A 17,670-nucleotide genomic window follows, 5' to 3' on the forward strand; every position below is an offset into this window, starting at 1 on the left:
CCTCCAGCCTGTTGAGGTCCCTCTGGTTAGCAGCAGGGCCCTCTGGTGCATCAGCAATGCCACCCCATTTTGTGCCAGCTGTACACTCGCTGAAGGTACGCTCTGCCCCTTCATCCAGATCATTAATGAAGTTGTTAAACACGTCTGGACCCAGAGCTGACCCCTGGGGCACACTGCTAATGACCCTCCAAGGGTGTGGCTGTTCAGTCCACCTCAATCTACCCATCCAGCCCCTACTTCAACAGCTTCTCTATGAAGATCTTATGGGGGACATTGCCAAAGACCTTACTGAAGTCTGGGTAGACAATAGATGGGAGCAGCCCCCCTGTTTTCCCACACAAGGTCCATCTTTTGTCATTTGTGCCCTGTGTCTGTGCCAGGCAGGTATCTCGCCCTCCCTTTCCAGCACCCAGGCGATTTGGGAACCCCAGCTCTTGGAAGATGTCCTTGTCCTGGTGCCCCCCCAAGGTCCGGTGGGCACTGAGTGGGGCGAGCACCCTGCTCCCTGCAGCACTGGGCGGTGCTGAGGGGATGGATTTCACTTCCTGTGACTGGGGCAATCATTCTGTCCCCTTTCCCCTGAGTTCCTGTCGTCATCATAACCAGCCCTTACCTGGGACATGGAAGCAATAAAATCTTATCTGCTCAGGAGCAATAGAACAAGCATTTCTGTCTTTGCTGCCTTTTGCAATGTTTATTTCTGGATAACAGGAGTGGTTGGGTGCTTGCCTCTCTGCAGCAACAGCAAATGTCAGCTCTGTACTGCTGGGAGGCAAATGTGCTGCCGGCAAATAACAAGATGAATCATGCGCAGGGCAGATAAGGAGTGAGCAGGACCAAAGGCAAAGGCAAGGACACAGCTGTGGGCAGGACCCAGTTCAGTGCCCTGTGCAGGTCAGGGCAGGACTTGCAGCCTGCTGGAGTCACAGCCTGACACCCAGAGTGCACAGGACTTGTGCTGGCGGGACAGCCCGGTGTCTGGGAAGGTGCTTGGGAAGGGTGATCCCTTTATCCCATTATGGAAGGGAAGAGAGGGGTGGGAAGGGATGGGGAGGGGAGGGGATATGGGCCCTGTGGGGAGGCATGGACCACCCTTCTGGCGCTGGATGCTCAATTTGCCTTTCATCTCCAAGGCCATCAGCTGAGCCCAGACAATGGGTATTTAGGAGAGCCAGCTGGGGCACCACAGAGCCTTGCATACCCTCAGGCTGGCAGACTTGGCAGGGACCCTCCTGGCTGTTGGTGACCATGGTCAGACCCAGCACTGGAGGAAGCACCCGGCCACCACGTGCCTGTGGCCACAGGCTGCTGGTCTGGCACCCAGGTCCTCCATGGCTCGGCTGGCTCTGCCCAGCCCCACGCTCCGGCTGGTGGGTGCAGGCCAGACCTGTAACAGGCGTGGCAGTGTGACGAGGCAGATCGGCATGGCTGCGGTGCGTAGGCTGATCTGAAAACCTCCTGTAGTGCCTCTCCTCATGTTTGGGGCCAGTCCCATGGGCCAGCCGCTGGTTCGTTAGTGCCCTGGAGGTTACTGTTCCTACACGCGCAAGAGCAGGAGCAGGGCAATGAGCCCCAAGGCCAGTGTGAGGGCGACAAAGGCGACGGCTGCAGCCCACAGGGAGGGAGCGTGCCCCTTCAGCCGCCCCGGAGCCTCCGCTGGGATCATGTTGGTGAGGTTCAGCATGTAGCCCAGCGTCCAGCCCGCGTCGGCGCTCCCCGCCTGCGTGAGGAGAGGGGACGCTGAGTAAACCTAGCGCTGCCCCTGTCCCCACCCACCAGCCAGGTTCGCCGCTCACCTTCATCTGGAAGAAGATGTTGTTCCAGCTGCTCTCGTTGAACTTGTAGGCGTCGAGGAGGAGTGTGAGGATGTAGTTGGCGTTGGCGCAGTATTTGGGCAGCCTCTCAGGGTTCTCTTCAGGGTAGCTGGAAGAAAGCTGGGAGGGGATGTTTAGAGAGGAAGGGAAGTTATTTGCAAGTCATTTCCATTCAGGGACAATGCCCTGCTCAAAGAGCAATGGCTCCACAACCACCAGCATGCAGAGAAAGGCTTCAGGGCCATACGGGTGTTTTGGTCCTGTCCACACAGGACACTGCCTTTGAGAAGGATTTAATCCCCACATGAAAGTACAGAGACATAGTGGATGGGGTTCCTCTCACCCCAAATTCTCCCATTTCAGCCTCCTTGTACAAGGGGCTCCTGCTCTCTGCCCCGTGGTGGTCCTATCACACCTCTTGACCTTACTCATCCCCGTTTGACTCCTCCCCAGCAGATGAATCCTCACACCCTCCTCCAGGGCTCCATCCCTACCTCCATCCCAGCTCCCGTGATGATGGGGACACAATGCTGCTTTGACCTGCCCCTTTCCCCATGTTGCATGGGCAAGAACGCCCCTGAGGGTAGTTTCAGGACGGTCCTGGCTCCCTCCCAGAGCCCAGGGATGGCTCCACTGTGTAGGGCACAGTTCAGCAATCAGGGAGCCTCTCCCTGGGGCAGTCCCCCCACCCATTTTCTTGTGCAGCTGCCCCAGAACCTCTGATTATGAGGAACATACGTCCTCCCAGCTCCTTGCGCAGAAACGCTCGATGATCTCCCTGACGGTGGCCAGTGGCTGCCCTTCGGTCAGGTTGAGAAACTTGAAGTTATAGTAAAAAGCAGAAAAGGCCTGAAAGGCAAGAGATACAGTCGCTGATCTGTTTACCGTGAGAGAACCCCCCAGGGGGAGCTGCCCTGTCTCCCTCAGAGCACAACTGCCTGCAGGGGCGGCTTCACCAGATCTGTCCCACCCTTGCACAGCCCTAAGCATCGCTGTCCCTGTCCTGGCAGAGATGATGGCTGGGGGTCTGTGTGCCTGCTCTTTTTTTTTTTTTTACTGAAAAGTTATTTTTGACTAAGCTCCCGTCTTATTAAAATGGTCCCATATGGAGCTCTGGCTGGAAAACCCACCAGCAGCAAGCCCTGGTGTGCCCTGGGGCACCAGCAATGTGGATGCTTCTTGCCCCTGTTCTGCTGTGGGGAGGTGACAGTGGCACAGAGCACAGCATGACAGTGTAGTGCCCGGGGCACACGTGCAGCTGGGCAGGTGGGGGTGCAGGGTTTGCCTTACAAAGAACTGCCCGCTGATGGGGGGCTGGTAGACGCCATCGAAGGTGCAGTCCTGGCTCTGGCCACATGCCGAGAAGTTGAAGAGCTTCCTGATGGCAACCAGGCACCAGCTGGCATTGCCCCTGCCCTCCAGGGTCACATTTCTGTCACTGAGGGACAGGCGTGGGTCACTCGCATTGGTGCAGGGGCTGGTGTGGAAGGAAGACAGCAAGATGGTTTCATTGTAGTCTTTGGGGTAGCACGGGTGTTCGACTCGTGTGCTGGAGGACGACTCCTGGGAATAGCAAAATTCTGTGATTTGCAGGCTGCAGTCTCCTCCAAACCTCTTGGTGGGCATGCCAGGTGGCTTCCCTCCAGGACCATGGTACAGGCATATCCCACCTCCACAGCAGGGAATGATCCCCACGCTGTTTAATCCTGGTCTTGTCCGCCTGCAGTCCCAGCCTGAGCTTAGCACTAGTTCTTCCCCCTGTTTTATGCAGCTCCGGTCTGCACGATACCCTTCTCCCACTGAGGCAGACAGATGCTGCAGACCCAGCAAGCTGCTCCATGGTCTGGGACACACAGACCCTCTCTACCCCAGCTCTTACTCCAGCTCCAGTCCCATCCAGGGACACCACATGGGATCTTCCTGGCTATGCAGCATGAAAAAACCTCAGGCAAGGTGCAACTACACGAAGAGCCTCTTCCCCTCTGACCTTCCAAAAGTGCCCTGAGCAATGTCTCTGGTTGTCTTTTCTCAGGCCCACACATTCACAGAGTAGTTGGGGCTAGGTGTCAGCTATCAGACTCTGTGCCAGCCCCCTCCTTAAAGCATCACCAACCACATCAGGTTGGTCAGAGCCTTGTCCCAACAAATTTTGAATGTCTCCAACGGTTGGTGGTGACTCCACAGCATTTCTGGGTCCTATTCCAATATTTGGCTACCCTTTTTGGGGAAAAAGTTCTGCATCTGGTCAGAAGCTCCCACGTTCCAGCTTGTGGCAATGTCACTTTGCACCTCTGAGAAGAGTCTGATCCTGCCTTTTCTGCACCCTCCTGCAAGGCAGATGCATACAGGCAGATGATCTTTCCTGAGCCTCCCCTTCTGGTGCTTCCCATGCTCCTCCCCACGCCTGCCTACCCGTTTCTGTACCTGCTCTCAGTCCCTGCTGATGCCTCTCTGAAAGAGCATTATCCCTTCTTGTTTTATACGTTAACAAGCCTGTGCTTGGTTTCCTGAGGGTAGTCTGATTAACCCCCAGTTCTCCTCTCACCAGAATTAGCTCCTTTGCCAGGCGCTTCAGCATCTCATTCTGCCCGTAGCAGAGGTAGCTGTGTGTGTAGATGTTGTAGTTATACCCATACAGCATGAACCTGGAGGTTTCATTCCAGTTTACAGCTGAACCTTTGGGGATAAAGCTGATCTGAGTTGATGCTCCTCCAAGATCCAGCGCCCCCAACATGTTGGCTGCCTCTGGACGGACCCACGTGTGTGCTTTGGGGGAGTACTGCCAAGACAAACAGGAGAGGAAGAGGAGTAGGATATGGCTGTGATTACTTGCCCTGAGCAAAATTGTCATCCATTTAAGTCAGTGGGGTTTTGTTACTAAATGTGATGGGTGTGGGGTCTTAGTTGTCTCTTTCTGTACATGAGGTCCCACTGCCTTCCCAGCTCAACCAGCCTGGACATTTCTCAGAGCCAGGAGAAAACAGAGGTTGAACCGTCTGATGGTCAAGACATGGGCTCAGTGGGCTCAAGGTCACTTGTGTCCCCCAGAGGGCTGCAGGGGACCTGACTTGGAGGGGCTGGACCTCCGCTTTTCTGGAGAGAGGGCTGTGAGCCATCAGAGCCAGGGAAAGGACAGAAAGGCTCCATTAGCCGGCACTGCAGGCAGCTGTGGCAGTGCGGGGAGCGAGGACGGCAGGAAGCAGGTTTGGCTCCAGCCTCCTTCAGTGACACGTGGAACCCAAGCACAGACCTTCCAGTGCCACGTGGACATGGACCTTCCCGGGGCAGCGAGGCAAAGCCCGTCAGGAGCAAACTGTCCCTGTTGGGCTATATAGCCCCTAAGAGACCCCATGTCCACGTGGTGCCCACAGATTTTAGCAGGAACACTCCCATTCTTGATTTCTTGCCTCTTTCACTGGAGGCAAGTCAGAGGATAACTGGCTGCTGTCCCCAGACCACTGCTGAAAGCCATTAACACAGACCCTTCCTTCTGCGCTATCAAAAGAGTGGGTGTTTTGCCTGTCACCCACCTTGGTGAAGGACTCCAGCAGGTAGTTGATGGTGATCCAGCCATAAGCTCCCTCCTCTTCTCCTGTAATGATCCGAGCCCCACGGAAAGCCACAGGGTACTCTTGCATGGTTTTAGCGATTTCGGCCAGGATTTGGTCTGCGGCTGAGCTGTTCTGTAGCCTAAGAAGGATTCAAAGGTCAGGACCCATACCCAACTACATCAGTACTGCAGAGGAAGCACAAGAAACAGTTTGCTTTTTCGCTTGAGCTTTTTGCAACAGGCAGATGGTGTGAAATGGTGTTTCCTGCTACGTAACTTGTGGGAGCTGCTCACACAGCTTCTGCTGCCTAAATCCTAGCTGTCCCACCATCTAGGCTCAGAATCACAAATCTAGGAACCATATTGACCTCTTCCCTCCAGTGCAGCTTGATCCCAGTCACGTAGTGGTTTGCTAGGCCACCCTTTGCTACCTAAGTATCTTCACGGTGTTGAAGGCCAGAGGGGACCTTCAGGACAAGCTCATCTAATGTGCTACGTAACACAGGACATCAGAAAATCAAGCAATCATAGTACTATAAAAGGGTTTAGGTTGGAAAGAACCTTAAAGCCCATCCAGTTTCAACCCTTGCCATAGGCAGGGACCCCTCCCAGCAGGCTCCAGCCCCATCCAGCCTGGCCTTGGGCACTGCCAGGGATGGGGCACCCACAGCTCTTCTGGGCAGCCTGGGCCAGGGCCTCACCACCCTCATTGCACAGAATTTCTTCTTTATATCTAATCTAGACCTACCCTTTTTAGTTTAAAGCCATTCCCTCTTGCCCTATTATTCCACTCCTTGACAAAGAGTCCCTCCCCAGCTTTCCTGCAGCCCTTCTTTAGGCACTGGAAGGCCTCTATAAAGTCACCCTGGAGCCTTCTCCAGGCTGAACAATCCCAACTCCCTCTGTCTGTCTCTGTAGGAGAGGTGCTCCAGACCCTTGATCATCTTAATGTCCTCCTCTGGACTCCAGCAGGTCCATGTCCTTCTTGTGCTGGGGGCCCCAGAGCTGAACCCAGGGCTCCAGGTGGGGTCTCACAAGAGCAGAGCAGAGGGGGCAATCACCTCCCTCGCCCTGCTGGCCACGCTGCTGTTGGAGCAGCCCAGGACGCAGTTGGCTTTCTGGGCTGCAAGCTCACACTACTGGCTCACGTTTAACTTTTCATCCACCTGTACCCCCAGTCCTCTGAAGGGTTGCTCTCAATCCACTCATCACCCAGCCTGTATTTGTGCTTGGCACTGCCCCAACCCAGGTGCACAACCTTGCACTTGGCCTTGTTGAACTGCGTGTTCTACACACGGGACCACTTCTTGAGCCTGTCCAGCTCCCTCTGGGTGACATCCTTTCCCTCCAGCATGTTGACTGCACCACTCAGATCGCTGTCATCTGCAACTTGCTGAGGGTCACATATGACCACCCACTGACCCCCTGCCAAAGCCAGAGCTGGCCGCTGAACTCATGGGTCTGTCGGAAAGGTGCCAGGCTGGTTTCGGACCTCCAAGTGGGGTGTCCCGGGGCTATGGGCTTGTGCTTGCTCTCTGAAGCGAGTAAGCTTCAGGCTGTGACCAAGCTCCTTCCCAGGGAAGGGGTCAGATCACCAGGGCACAGAAATAATTTTAGAAATGTGCAACCATAAGAACAAAAACTGTGAAATGAAGGTTGACGTTTGAAGAGAGCTAATACTGGATGGGGAAAGGTCAGGACCCACAAACCCCTTTGCCTCCTGCCTCTGCCCCATTCCCCACCAGCACCAGCACCTAGGCATATGGCTCATTTGGGCAGATGCGGGACCCTCCTGGGCCGTGGGGTCCCAGGCTTCCAATGGGCATCTCTGAGCAGCCTCTCTGACCACCAGAACAAACGCCCAGGACAGCTCAGCCCCCTGTGTGTCCCCACTGGTCTGGCACCTCCTGCTCCCCAGGGCCTGGCTCAAGGCAGCAGGAGAGCTGAGAGCAGGAGAGGATGCTGTGCCACTGCCCCATCAGCCCCACACCCCACAGCAGTACCTCAGTAGCCTCATGCCTGCCGTTGCTCCAAGGTAAGCTGGGACATCCCTCTGCTTCTCAGCAGGAACGACCTTCAGGGCTTTATCCAGGCACTCCCTTAGGGAATCACCGGCTTTTGGGGGATTGTTGGCATAGCTTGATATGCCTGGCCCTGGAAGAGAGTCAGGTTGGGACAGGCTTATGGGGAAGAGGTGAAGGAGCAGGAGGACATAGGGCAGTGACATCTTTCACCTCTTGGAACAACGGGTGTTTTGTCAGGGTCCCCTGGTCCTGCAGGACCTGGCTCACCCAGGTCTCCTCTTACGCTCCTCCACCTCTGAGTGCTGGCCCACTGCACCTGTGCTCCCAGCCAAGCCCCAAGCGGGTATTTAACACTTGGCCATGTTTCATTACTGGGGTTATACAGGTTTGGGCCCTCTGCATGCACACAAGAGGTAGAATGGCCATTTTCAAAGTCCCTTTCCTGCCCCATCACCAAGTCCCAGTGGAGTGTCAGTGCCCTCCTCTGTGGATGCCAGTGCAGTTGCCAGCCTTGCAGCAGAGAGCACCGAGGCAAAGCAGAGCCTAAGAAGCTAAAAGCAGAGGCAATGGGACATATCACCTCCAAGCAGTGCATGAGCCAAGGCACCAACCAGAATGGGCAAGAGCTGCCTCAGGGTCCCCACTGTGTCCTCCAGCTACGCCCCCAGCTCTACGGATGAGACCTTCCCTGGGGACAGCAGCTTGTGCTGCTGGTGGCACTCCCAGGTGGAGGATGAAACTCCAGAGGAGCTCCAAGACACTTCAGTCCCACCAAGTGTTTGGGCACTACCTCGTGCTGAGGGCTCCCCAGCCATGAGCAAAGAAACAGGGGAGTTACGGACCCCCTGCCTGCAGCCAGGTGACACCGTGACAGCAGTGACAGCTTGCAGAGGGGGTGCCCGGCTTGGGCAAAGAGCAGGAGAGCAGGTCACCCCGCCTGCCATGTGAGCCCATGCCCAGGGGATACTGACCCTGGACATCGCAGGACAAGGTCTGGCTGACCACACCGGTGTCGTTCTCCTTGTCTGAGTCCCACTCATAGACAAACAGAGAGGTGTGGGATGAGCCTGCATCGAACACCATCCCGTACTGGAAGGAACAACCAAGATGTCATGCTGGTGGGAGGAGCAGCCTGCCCCTGCCAGGGTGCTCAGCCCCGAGGATGCCTCAAAAGCACCACTGCAAGGTACAGCTCTGCACCCAAGGCAGAGTGCGGCAGTGGAGGACGCATCTGCCAGCGCACGGCCTCAGCATGGGCATCTCTCCCTGAGGGGCTTTTCATTGCCTCTGCTGAGCCCTGTTCAACAATGCCAGCTCACACAAGCATTCTCTTGGTGATTTCCTCATGCTTTCTTATTTTCTTTTTCTGTTAAATGCCTTTTGTATCTGCCCTGCCCCACCTCGGGGCCAGCAGCTCCCCATCCCCCTGCTCCAACCCCTCATCGCTGCACCCAGCCCCGCAGAGCCACACCTGGCCCTGAGCATCCGGCCACGTCACCCTCCCCAAAAAGCCCTCCGGCTCCGCTGGGACCCTGCACCCCTCTTCCAGCAGCCTCAGCGGGATGCCAGGCTGCCAGGGGACAAAGGCCACATGGAGGGACTCTGCCCTACCCACCCGCTTCTTCATAACACATCAGGCACACAGCAGGTTTCAGAGAAGGCTTCCCTCTGCTGCCTGGCAAGGAGTCTGGCCGCAACCTGTTGTCAGTTTTTTCTCACTGCTTGCATGCTCTTAACGCCATGCAGGAGCCACGATATGGCTGTGCTTGCTGCCCCGCAGGCAGGGCATGGAGACGCAGCCTCAGATGAAGGGCAGGAGCCAGCCAGAGGCAGCCCAGAGTGCAGTGACCTGACTCCCATGTGCCCAGGCTGTATTTCTTCTGCCTGCAACTGGGAATGAAAGTAAAATGCCCACCCAGCTAAAACACGGCAGGTGCCACCACCCTCTTCACTCCTAACCCCGAAGACAAGCCATTGTCTCTGCTCACCTCCCCAGGGTGGCTGCTGAGGGACCCTCTTATGGTCTCACCTTGACCGTGGGTGGCAGGGCAACATCTTCAATCTTCACCAGGCTGAGAACAAGGGTGATGATGGAGAGTGTGACCAGGACCCCGAGGAGGGTGGTGGTGAAGAGCTTTTTGTTAGCAAACATCGTGGGAAGGCACCTGCAAACCCAAACACAGAGGAGAAAGGTGGTTGGACACGTCCACCTGGTCAGCAAGAACTGAGGAGAGCACCCCCAAAAGTTCTCCCGAGGCTGACACTATCTCAAGATCAAAAGTCCTTGTGGGTAGCCAGGTCTTTCGTTGAGAGCAGCAGTATTAGGAAAAAAAACTGTGGGGCTGAGGATAGAGGAGCCTGTCCCCAGGAGCCTGGCACAACCATGGGGGTTCACAATGGTCCTCCAGGTCCCACAGCCCCTCCGGCTCAGCTCACTGCTGTGGGAAGGATCAGATCCAGGAAGAAGAAAAGAAACACTGCACCAAACAGAGAAGGACATGGGAAATTACAACAAACCCCACTGCAAGATATTGTAGAAGGGGAAGGTGATTTTATTTTACAATAAAGTTCAGCTCACCTGTTAGTTCAGGAGCTGGCTTGTGAGTCCTCACTGTGGCTGTGGGCTCCTCCACTGCTGGCACCAAACCCAGTTTGGGCTCACCTTTTATATCCTTTGGAAGTGGACACAGGTTGAAGGTCTTCACAACCTCATTTTACCTCAAACCTCATCAGCCTTAAGCAAAACTCGTGCTTGATTTATGCGTGTATTCATGGCTCAGCCTCCTTCTGCATCTTCCTGACAACTTATCCTTGCCGAGGTAGTTCCTCCTCCTCATTTGAATGAAATCACACATAGAAGTCCTGTGGCTGTTGGGTAACGCCTGTCTTTTATCCCATTTAACCCTTATTCCCCTGCTCCTCTGGTGCTTTTACACACACATTTCTGTTCTCTCCTTGCTCTGACTACTCTTAATCCTTCCATTACAAGTCTCTACAAGGTCTTTAAGAGGTGAGAGTGATGTTTCCAGTATCCAATGCTCTGCAATCACACACAAAGTGGAAGGTGACTTGATTAGAAGTTTTATTACGATGAGAAGGATTGTCACACTGGAAGAGGAGGGTGGCCCTGCCGGTGGTCTCAGCAGCATTAGCTGAGCTTTGCCAGGGGAGGCACGAGAGCCCGGGAAGGAGGAAGTTTACATGGCCCGTCTGGGGCTGTGGTCACCCCTTCCTCTTGTGTGACCCGGCTATCACAAGGCTGATTGCAGCAGAAGGACTCAGTTCCCAGCTGTCTTATCTCAGCTGAGTCAAGCAAAGTTGCCAGGAGGGAGGAGCTGTCGGTGCATGATACATGATACGACTTTCCCAGAGCACCCTTCCCTGTGCCTGGAGGGATGGTGGTTTCGGAGGCCCTGCTGTGTGCACTGAAGCCGAAGCAGCACCCTACAAAACGGGGGGGGCTTGGCCATCCCTGGGCCCCTCTGCTTCTGCAATTCAGACCTTCAGGCCAGTCACTCTTTGGCAGCCTCCTTTGCACTGGTACCTGCTGCTGCTGGGATGCATTGAGCCCAAATGGTGCCACCACTCCTCTGCTCCTATCTCCACCTACCACATACCCTTTGGACTCAGGTCTTCTCTGGAAGAGGGTGATTGAGTGTCTGCTCCCTTCCTGGGTCTGAAATCCCCTGCTGTCTGCACAGCCACCAGACAGGGCTTTCCTGAGGGGGCTCATCCCCAGGCAGGACAGAGAGGCACTGACCCCAATTCCTTCATGCAGTGCTCTGCACCCACACTCACCAGACCCTCCATCTCCTGCCCCTGAGCAGGGCTGAGTGACCCCTCAGCCTGCTTTTCCTGGCCAATCAGTAGGAAATAAAGTTCCAGAGGTCACTTAACAATATCGGCCCCAATCCACGTGGGCACAAGGGCAGTGAAGGACACACCTCGTGGGCCCAAGCTGAGGCAGTCGTGCAGGACTGTGGTGCACGGCAGGGCACCCTGGGCTGCGGGGAGCAGGGATGGATGGGAGCACCCCAGGTCTGCATCCAGCCTGGTACACATCCCGGCAGGGAGCTGGGACGCAGCTGGGGCCACACGCCAGGCACAGAGCCTTGCAGTGCTGCCGGGTCCACCAGCACAGCTTCTGAGAGCAGAGGACACCTTGTGAATGTGGTGAGCAGGACTACACACTCAAGTAAGTGGGATGTGTGCCACTGCAGGGGCATGTGGCCCCGTGGTCCCACCCATTGTCTTTGGCTCCAGCACAGGAATCTGGTCCCGGTCCCTCCAGGAGCTGTGGTCACGCCAAGGGGGCCTTGGAGCAACTTCCCCACAGGAACCCAGCACCTTGCACCCATGAGTGGGGCCAGGACACGTCCCCCTTCACCCACTGGGGCCCCAGTCCTCCACCTTCCTCTTGGGAGGAGAAGTGGATGAGTCCTGGGAGGAAATGATCACGAGCGAAGGCAGGAGAACCCGTTCCCCGGTGCTTTCCCTGAGCAAAGAGCCCGTGTGAGTGCTGGGGCTGGCAGGGCTCGGTCGGGCTGCAGCTGGGGAGTGGGCAGCTGGCAGCACAGGCTCTGGGCAGGTGGGCACAGGGCAGGACAGGGGCTTTGCTAGGAGAGGAAATGCTATCTTTAAATAGCTCAGTTAGAAGATCCAATTGCTTACATTAAATAATCCTGAGGCAAGTCACGAGGAAATTTGTTGACAAAACTCTCCCTGCAGAAAGTTCAGGGAACAGAAGAAGGTGCAGAGCCCAACTGGGACCAAGTGAAGGCTTGCTGCAGACCCCTTCCCAAACCTGCATTGTGTCCCCAGCATGCATCACACATGATGCACCCGTGCCTGCTCCCTTGGTGGGTTCACTTTCAACCTGCATAAACAAATCAGGTAATTACCTCAGCTTTTACCTGCTCTGGGCTGGGCACTGGCCCATTCTCTTCCCCCTTGCTCCCCAGGAGGCACAAGGCTGGTTCCCCTCCCACCTGCACTTGCCCCACGTGCAGCACACTGCTCCTTCTCATGGGTGTCACCGTCCTGGACGGGCTCTGCCAAGGTGACAAGAGCCCTGTCTCCATGCCAGAGAGTCACTGGGTGATGCCAGTTGAAAGGGTGTCTGCCTGGGAAAGCATGCGCTGAGGCTGCCCGCACACCCTCGGGTGCTCTGTCCCAGCGCTGCTGGGCCCCAGCTTTGTTTGCCTTTGGGGATGTGCTGTGAGGAGAGCTGAATGTGCTGTTTGTTCATAACTGGAGAAGTGACCTAAAGGTCACATTCTTCTTGCTGCAGGCTGACAGATCTGTTGTTGGGAGGTATTGAAAGAGTACACGCACACACCTATTGACATGCATGTTTTTGTCCCCGGCCCTCCGGGTGACTCTCTGAGACCCAGAAGGATGTTGCCGAGCTGCTGGAGGCTCAGCATGGTTCAAAGCCCATCCACAACTGCCAGCAGCTGGCACAGCTGCTGTTTGCGAAGTGGGATCCCCTTGGGTACTAACATCTCCCCTGGGCCTTCCTAAAGGACAGGATCCCGGAGGAAGGAGAGCCTCTCATTTCCCTGCCAGGCAATTCCTGCACCATGAGGCCACCCAAGCTCTGGCCACAGCGGGTGCTGGTGCCTTCTGCCTGGCTGAGCTGCTCCACTCACTCCAGCTCCTCTTTCCCCTCTCCTCTTTCCCCTCCCAGAGGCTCCCAGGCCTCACTGCGACCCGTCCCAGGGGGAACAGCTCCAGCCCTCCCTCCCCACTGACTCCATCAGGACTGGTGGAGCCGGGGACATTTGCAGCTGCATATGAGATGCACACCCCTCATCCCTGCTGTTCCCCTCTGGCAAATAACAGATCAGACCTTTCCTTCCTACCTACCATCTTTCCCTGAGTGTATAATTAATAAACATGCCCCGATTGCCCCAACTGTGCCTGTCTTGGAGCCATCTCTCAGCTGTTGGTTCAGGAGCAATGGGCTGGGGATGGGCACCTGGAGCCGGGCGCTGTGCCAGCCACACGGTGTGGGCACCCCAGGCTGCTCCCCCTCCCTGCTGCCGTGTCCTTGGTGGGGGAAAACCCATCTGGAGGCACGGATCTGTCCCGGCTCACATGAGTCTGGGGGGCCTGGCATGGCGGCAGGCAGTCAGACGCTGATGCTCTCCAGGATGCAGGGGGAGGTCACGTTCCTGGGTTCCCCTGGTGCCATCCCCCCCAGCCATGCTCACAGACCTCATGGAGTTGCACGGACCCCTGTAGAGCCAGCAGAGCAGCTCACCAACAAAGTCCTGCCCTCCAGGTGTCCCTCCCACCAGCCACTGCTTTTCCCATCTCTGCACAAGCCCCTGAATTAACAAAAGCCACACAAGAGCGTCCTAACATTGAGGTGCCCTTGCAGTGCTCATGGGTGCCAGCAGCAGCCACACACAAGCGGAGCTGCTGCTCCTGTCTCAGAACTGCTGCTGAGGGACGTGCCCGGGGCTGCAGCATTAACCCTGATCACAGCACTGTGAGCTGCTGCTCCTGGTGCTGGGTGAGATCAGGGATCAGGCAGGAAGGAGGCATCCAAGCTAGCTACCATCCAGGGTAAGTGTTTCCTTATGAAGAAACTGCTGCTAAAATTAGGGAGAGGAGGGAAGGGGTGTCTGTTTAATCTGTCAGCAGTTATTGGTTGTAATAATCACGAAACCTCCCTGGATCCCAGTGTGGTTAGGTGCACAGGAAACCTGCCCACCTCCCTGCTGCATGCTGCTTCCCAAAAGTCCCATCTTCCAGCTAAAACACTTGAATTTCTGCCTGGCGCTGAGCTGGGGCACCTGCCCTGCGCATGGGCTGGCACTACTGCTGCTGAGCATCCTGCGGCACTGGGATGGGGCTCAGTGCAACAACACCTGCATCCCGAGACTGATGCTATCAGTGAAAATACCAGGACTTCGATACCAAGGGGGCAGCTGGTTGAGCGCCAGTGCTGTGGTGATGGGCTGGGAGCTGTGTGCTGTGGAGAGGAGGCATGGGCTGTGAACCGCGTTGAGGGATGCTCCCAGAGGTCGGGACTGCTCCCTGCTCACCAGCCAGGAGGTGAGAGCAGGATGAGGTTGGGTGTCTAGGATCTGGCTCACCAGAGCCCCAGCCACAGGCTCTCCTCTGGCCCTGGGCATCCTGAAGCTTTTTCCTTCCTGAGAACAGAGAAATGAGGCTGAAGCACCCTTAGGGCAGGATTTTCCCTTTCACCTGTGTCACAAGTGCTTGGAGACAGCGTGGAAGGAGGCTGAGGTGAGCTGATCTGGCAGGGTTTGATTTCCTTCAGTACAATCAACAGGGCCATAAGGAAACAAGCCAGAAGGTGGAACGGTGACGTGGTGGAGGTTTCCCTCAGCATGGCCGTAGGCTATCTGTGGGAGACCAGGAAGCTCTTGGGCCCTGGGAGGTCTCCCTCCAGCCGTCGAACTGGTTTGGACAAGGGCAGCTGAGCTGTGATGGAGCCACTCCCCTGCCATGGCCCATGGCCCTCCTCCCCTGCTTGATGGTTCCACGTCACCGGGCAGTGCTGCTGCAGCACCTTGCTCTCTGCAGAGTCTCAGCAAAGCTTCTGAGAAGCTGCTGCAGGGAGGTCACCGATTCTGAAACCTCCTGTCCAAGCCTCTCCTCCTCCTTGTGCTACCCCATCCCAGCTGCTCCCCTCTGCACTGTCAGCCCGTGCTGCACACTTCTCATCACATCATTCCAAGAGTGGTGATGCAAAATGGACCTATGCTTTCAACCAGAACTTTGCCAGCTTTAAATTAGTCTATAAAATTATAGGTGGAGACCTAGGCTCATCAGCCATGAACCTGGGGGCTGCAGCAGCTCAGGGCACCCATGTCAGGACAAAGACGTCAGTGCTGTGTGCTCACAGGGTGACATTTTTCTTTTGCCCATATTGGCCAGGGACACCCCAATCCACCTCTGGATCCCGTGATCCCAGAGGGTACATGATCCATTGTTTTTTTCCTTTCCTGGATGTCTTCTCCTGCTTGTTAGGACCTTCTGAAATCTGAAAGATGGCCCCAAGCACACGAGCATCCTCTCCCAGCAGGAAGCCACCAGCACGTCCCTGTGCATCCTCTTCATCCCTTTGGCCAGATCACAGTTATAGCCTTGTTTGGGCTCCAGGCAGCCCCACTCACTTGTACAAACCACTGAAAACAGCTGTGCAGGCTCCTTGTGACTATTTTTCTTACAGTTACAACCCAAAAGAGCAAAAAATCTAACAAAAATGAAGCTACAGGACTCTTTAATTTCCTGAGGAGGTGTCACCCATAAGAGAAGGATGCCAGGTTGGATTTGCATGGTTTCTTGACAAACCGAGATGAAACACTACTTCTCTCTTCATTTTCTTGGGACTCTCCAATAACTTTTTGACTGCCTGTCCCAGTGCTCCCAGCAGTTCAAAGCTGAGCCACCAGGGCTGCAATCTGCCATTTCCTATGTGGAGGTAAAACACATCCCAAACACAGGAGCTTATTGAAAACAAAAGAAAGCTAATTTATGGGGATTCAGAAAGAGGTGGGAAGCTGGATGGCAGCAGGTGGGAGCCACGAGGGAGCCCACAGGCAGGGCTCTGTGGTTGCTGCTGGCAGGGCTGTGCTGTGTTTCTCTTGTTTTTCTGGTAGGACAGAGCTGGTGCAGACAGCCAAGCCTCTTATTGTGGTACAGGGAATGTGCGAGATAACCGACCACACTGGTACCACATCCCAGGCCATGATTTGGTGCCGGGCTCTCACCACGTGGCCCAGGTGCTGCTGGTGGAGGAAGAGACCAGAGGACCCGTCCTGCTGCAAACACTGCCTTTGCCACCCTAAACTGCCATCCTGGCTCTCCCAGGATGCAGAGATGCTCCAGCTGTGGTATGCCGGGTGGCACTGGGCTTCCCTTTGCTGTTTGAGGGCCTTAAATAAAAAGGGAGGAAAGTAGAAAAGCAGACCGAGAGCACAGGATGGCGTGGGAACCACACCAGCAGTGGAGGTGGTGGAGGTGGTCAGCATGCTCCGGGCAGCTCCAGGCGCAGAGGAGGACCCATGGAGATTTCTCCTTCAAAGCACAGACGCTGCTCATAGAGCCCTGGCCAGAGGGCTGGGACACTGCTGAGCAGCCTGCAGCAGGGGGTGCTTCCAGCTCGGCCCTGCCTTCAATGTCTCCCCCCACTGAAATGGCTCCTCCAGCTGCCCCCAGCAGCCCTCAGCAGCCCCCAGCACCAGCAGCAGCAGTGGTGGGGTTGCAGAGGGGCTGGTCCTGCCCCGGCTGTGACGTGCCCTTGGAAGAAACTCCTGCACCACAAAGCACCGTGCAAACCTCTGGAGTGATCCAAGCATCAGAGCCAGCACAGAGAAGGCTCCCAGGCCGTGGTGATTTGTAACATGATTCAGTTAATTTAGCAATAAAAATCTAAGTTGCACTTGCATGAATCAAGCCATTTCCTTAAAGATATGCGTGGATGAGAGCTGGATATGGAGTTAGTGTTTTGGCTGTGAATCCTTTCAGCATGTGAAAGTTACCAACACCACGAGAAAAACCCGAATGAACGCACTGCTGGAGATGTCCATCAGAACCTTCCTTCGCTGGGTGGCACCTGCCCAGCCCACGGCCAGCAGCTGTGCATGGGTGCTTGGGGTGCACCCAGCCTGGACAGTCCCAGCCCCTGCCCACAGCCGGCAGCTGCTGGGTCCCTGCAGCTCAGCTCATCCCAGGGAAGGCCGCAGAAGCCAGCATGGTTAGTGCAAGACATGTTCTGGGCTCGCCAAAGTCAGCCACTAGCCAGGACATCGTGTAATTCCCACTCCTGACAACCATGTATTGTCTATACCTCCCACACACGTGGTAAAGCAGGATGACCCTTCCTGATCTTGGTGCCTCGCTCCTGACTCTACAGACATCTGAAAGCTGCTCCACCACCCCTTGTTTCCTTCCATGCATGTCTTGGCCACAGTCCCCCATCATTCACAGCAAAGATGTAGGCACAGACTGGTGAGTGGGGTGTACGTGCTTTGAAAGTGGGAAGGGAGGCATCCAACCAACCCCTGAGCACCAAAGGGGTGAACTTGCCCTCTGTTCTGGTGAGAAGCATCCAAGGATTAAATGACAATGTCAGACAATCATCCAATCGTCCAAGGATTAGATGACAACCTACAGACAACATCTGGTATGGGCAGTGTGGGAGAAGAGTCGGTGAGACTGGCCAGGGTCAGCTGGAAGGGGAAGCACTCCAGTTAAGGGCTTCTTTCCGAGCAACTGATGGTTTTGCTTAAGCTGTCTTTTG

The 17,670-nt window shown here is 55.8% G+C and overlaps 1 protein-coding gene across 1 annotated transcript; it reads right to left on the reverse strand.

Annotated features, from left to right (window-relative positions):
• Window positions 1–1,362: 1,362 nt before the first annotated feature.
• Window positions 1,363–9,570, reverse strand: LOC121057522 (ectonucleoside triphosphate diphosphohydrolase 8-like). The gene is made up of 9 exons (XM_040531850.1): window positions 9,418–9,570; window positions 8,360–8,477; window positions 7,368–7,518; window positions 5,345–5,504; window positions 4,360–4,593; window positions 3,105–3,377; window positions 2,553–2,663; window positions 1,797–1,934; window positions 1,363–1,720 (listed from the first exon to the last, which is right to left on the reverse strand). The coding sequence occupies exons 1-9, from the start codon at window positions 9,538–9,540 to the stop codon at window positions 1,538–1,540; spliced, it is 1,491 nt and encodes a 496-aa protein (XP_040387784.1). The 5' UTR covers window positions 9,541–9,570; the 3' UTR covers window positions 1,363–1,537.
• Window positions 9,571–17,670: the final 8,100 nt, after the last annotated feature.

This window comes from Cygnus olor, chromosome 19 (assembly GCF_009769625.2).
Source record: "Cygnus olor isolate bCygOlo1 chromosome 19, bCygOlo1.pri.v2, whole genome shotgun sequence".
Taxonomy (NCBI): domain Eukaryota; kingdom Metazoa; phylum Chordata; class Aves; order Anseriformes; family Anatidae; genus Cygnus; species Cygnus olor.

What these genes read in the sequence shown, in the direction of transcription:
- LOC121057522 (XM_040531850.1), bottom strand. Translation starts at nt 9,540, where the DNA reads ATGTTTGCTAACAAAAAGCTCTTCACCACCACCCTCCTCGGGGTCCTG. An exon ending in TGGCAAAGGAGCTAATTCTG is followed by an intron (nt 3,378 to 4,359) that starts GTGAGAGGAGAA and finishes TGCTATTCCCAG; the next exon opens with GAGTCGTCCTCCAGCACACG. An exon ending in GCGCAAGGAGCTGGGAGGAC is followed by an intron (nt 1,935 to 2,552) that starts GTATGTTCCTCA and finishes ATCCCCTCCCAG; the next exon opens with CTTTCTTCCAGCTACCCTGA.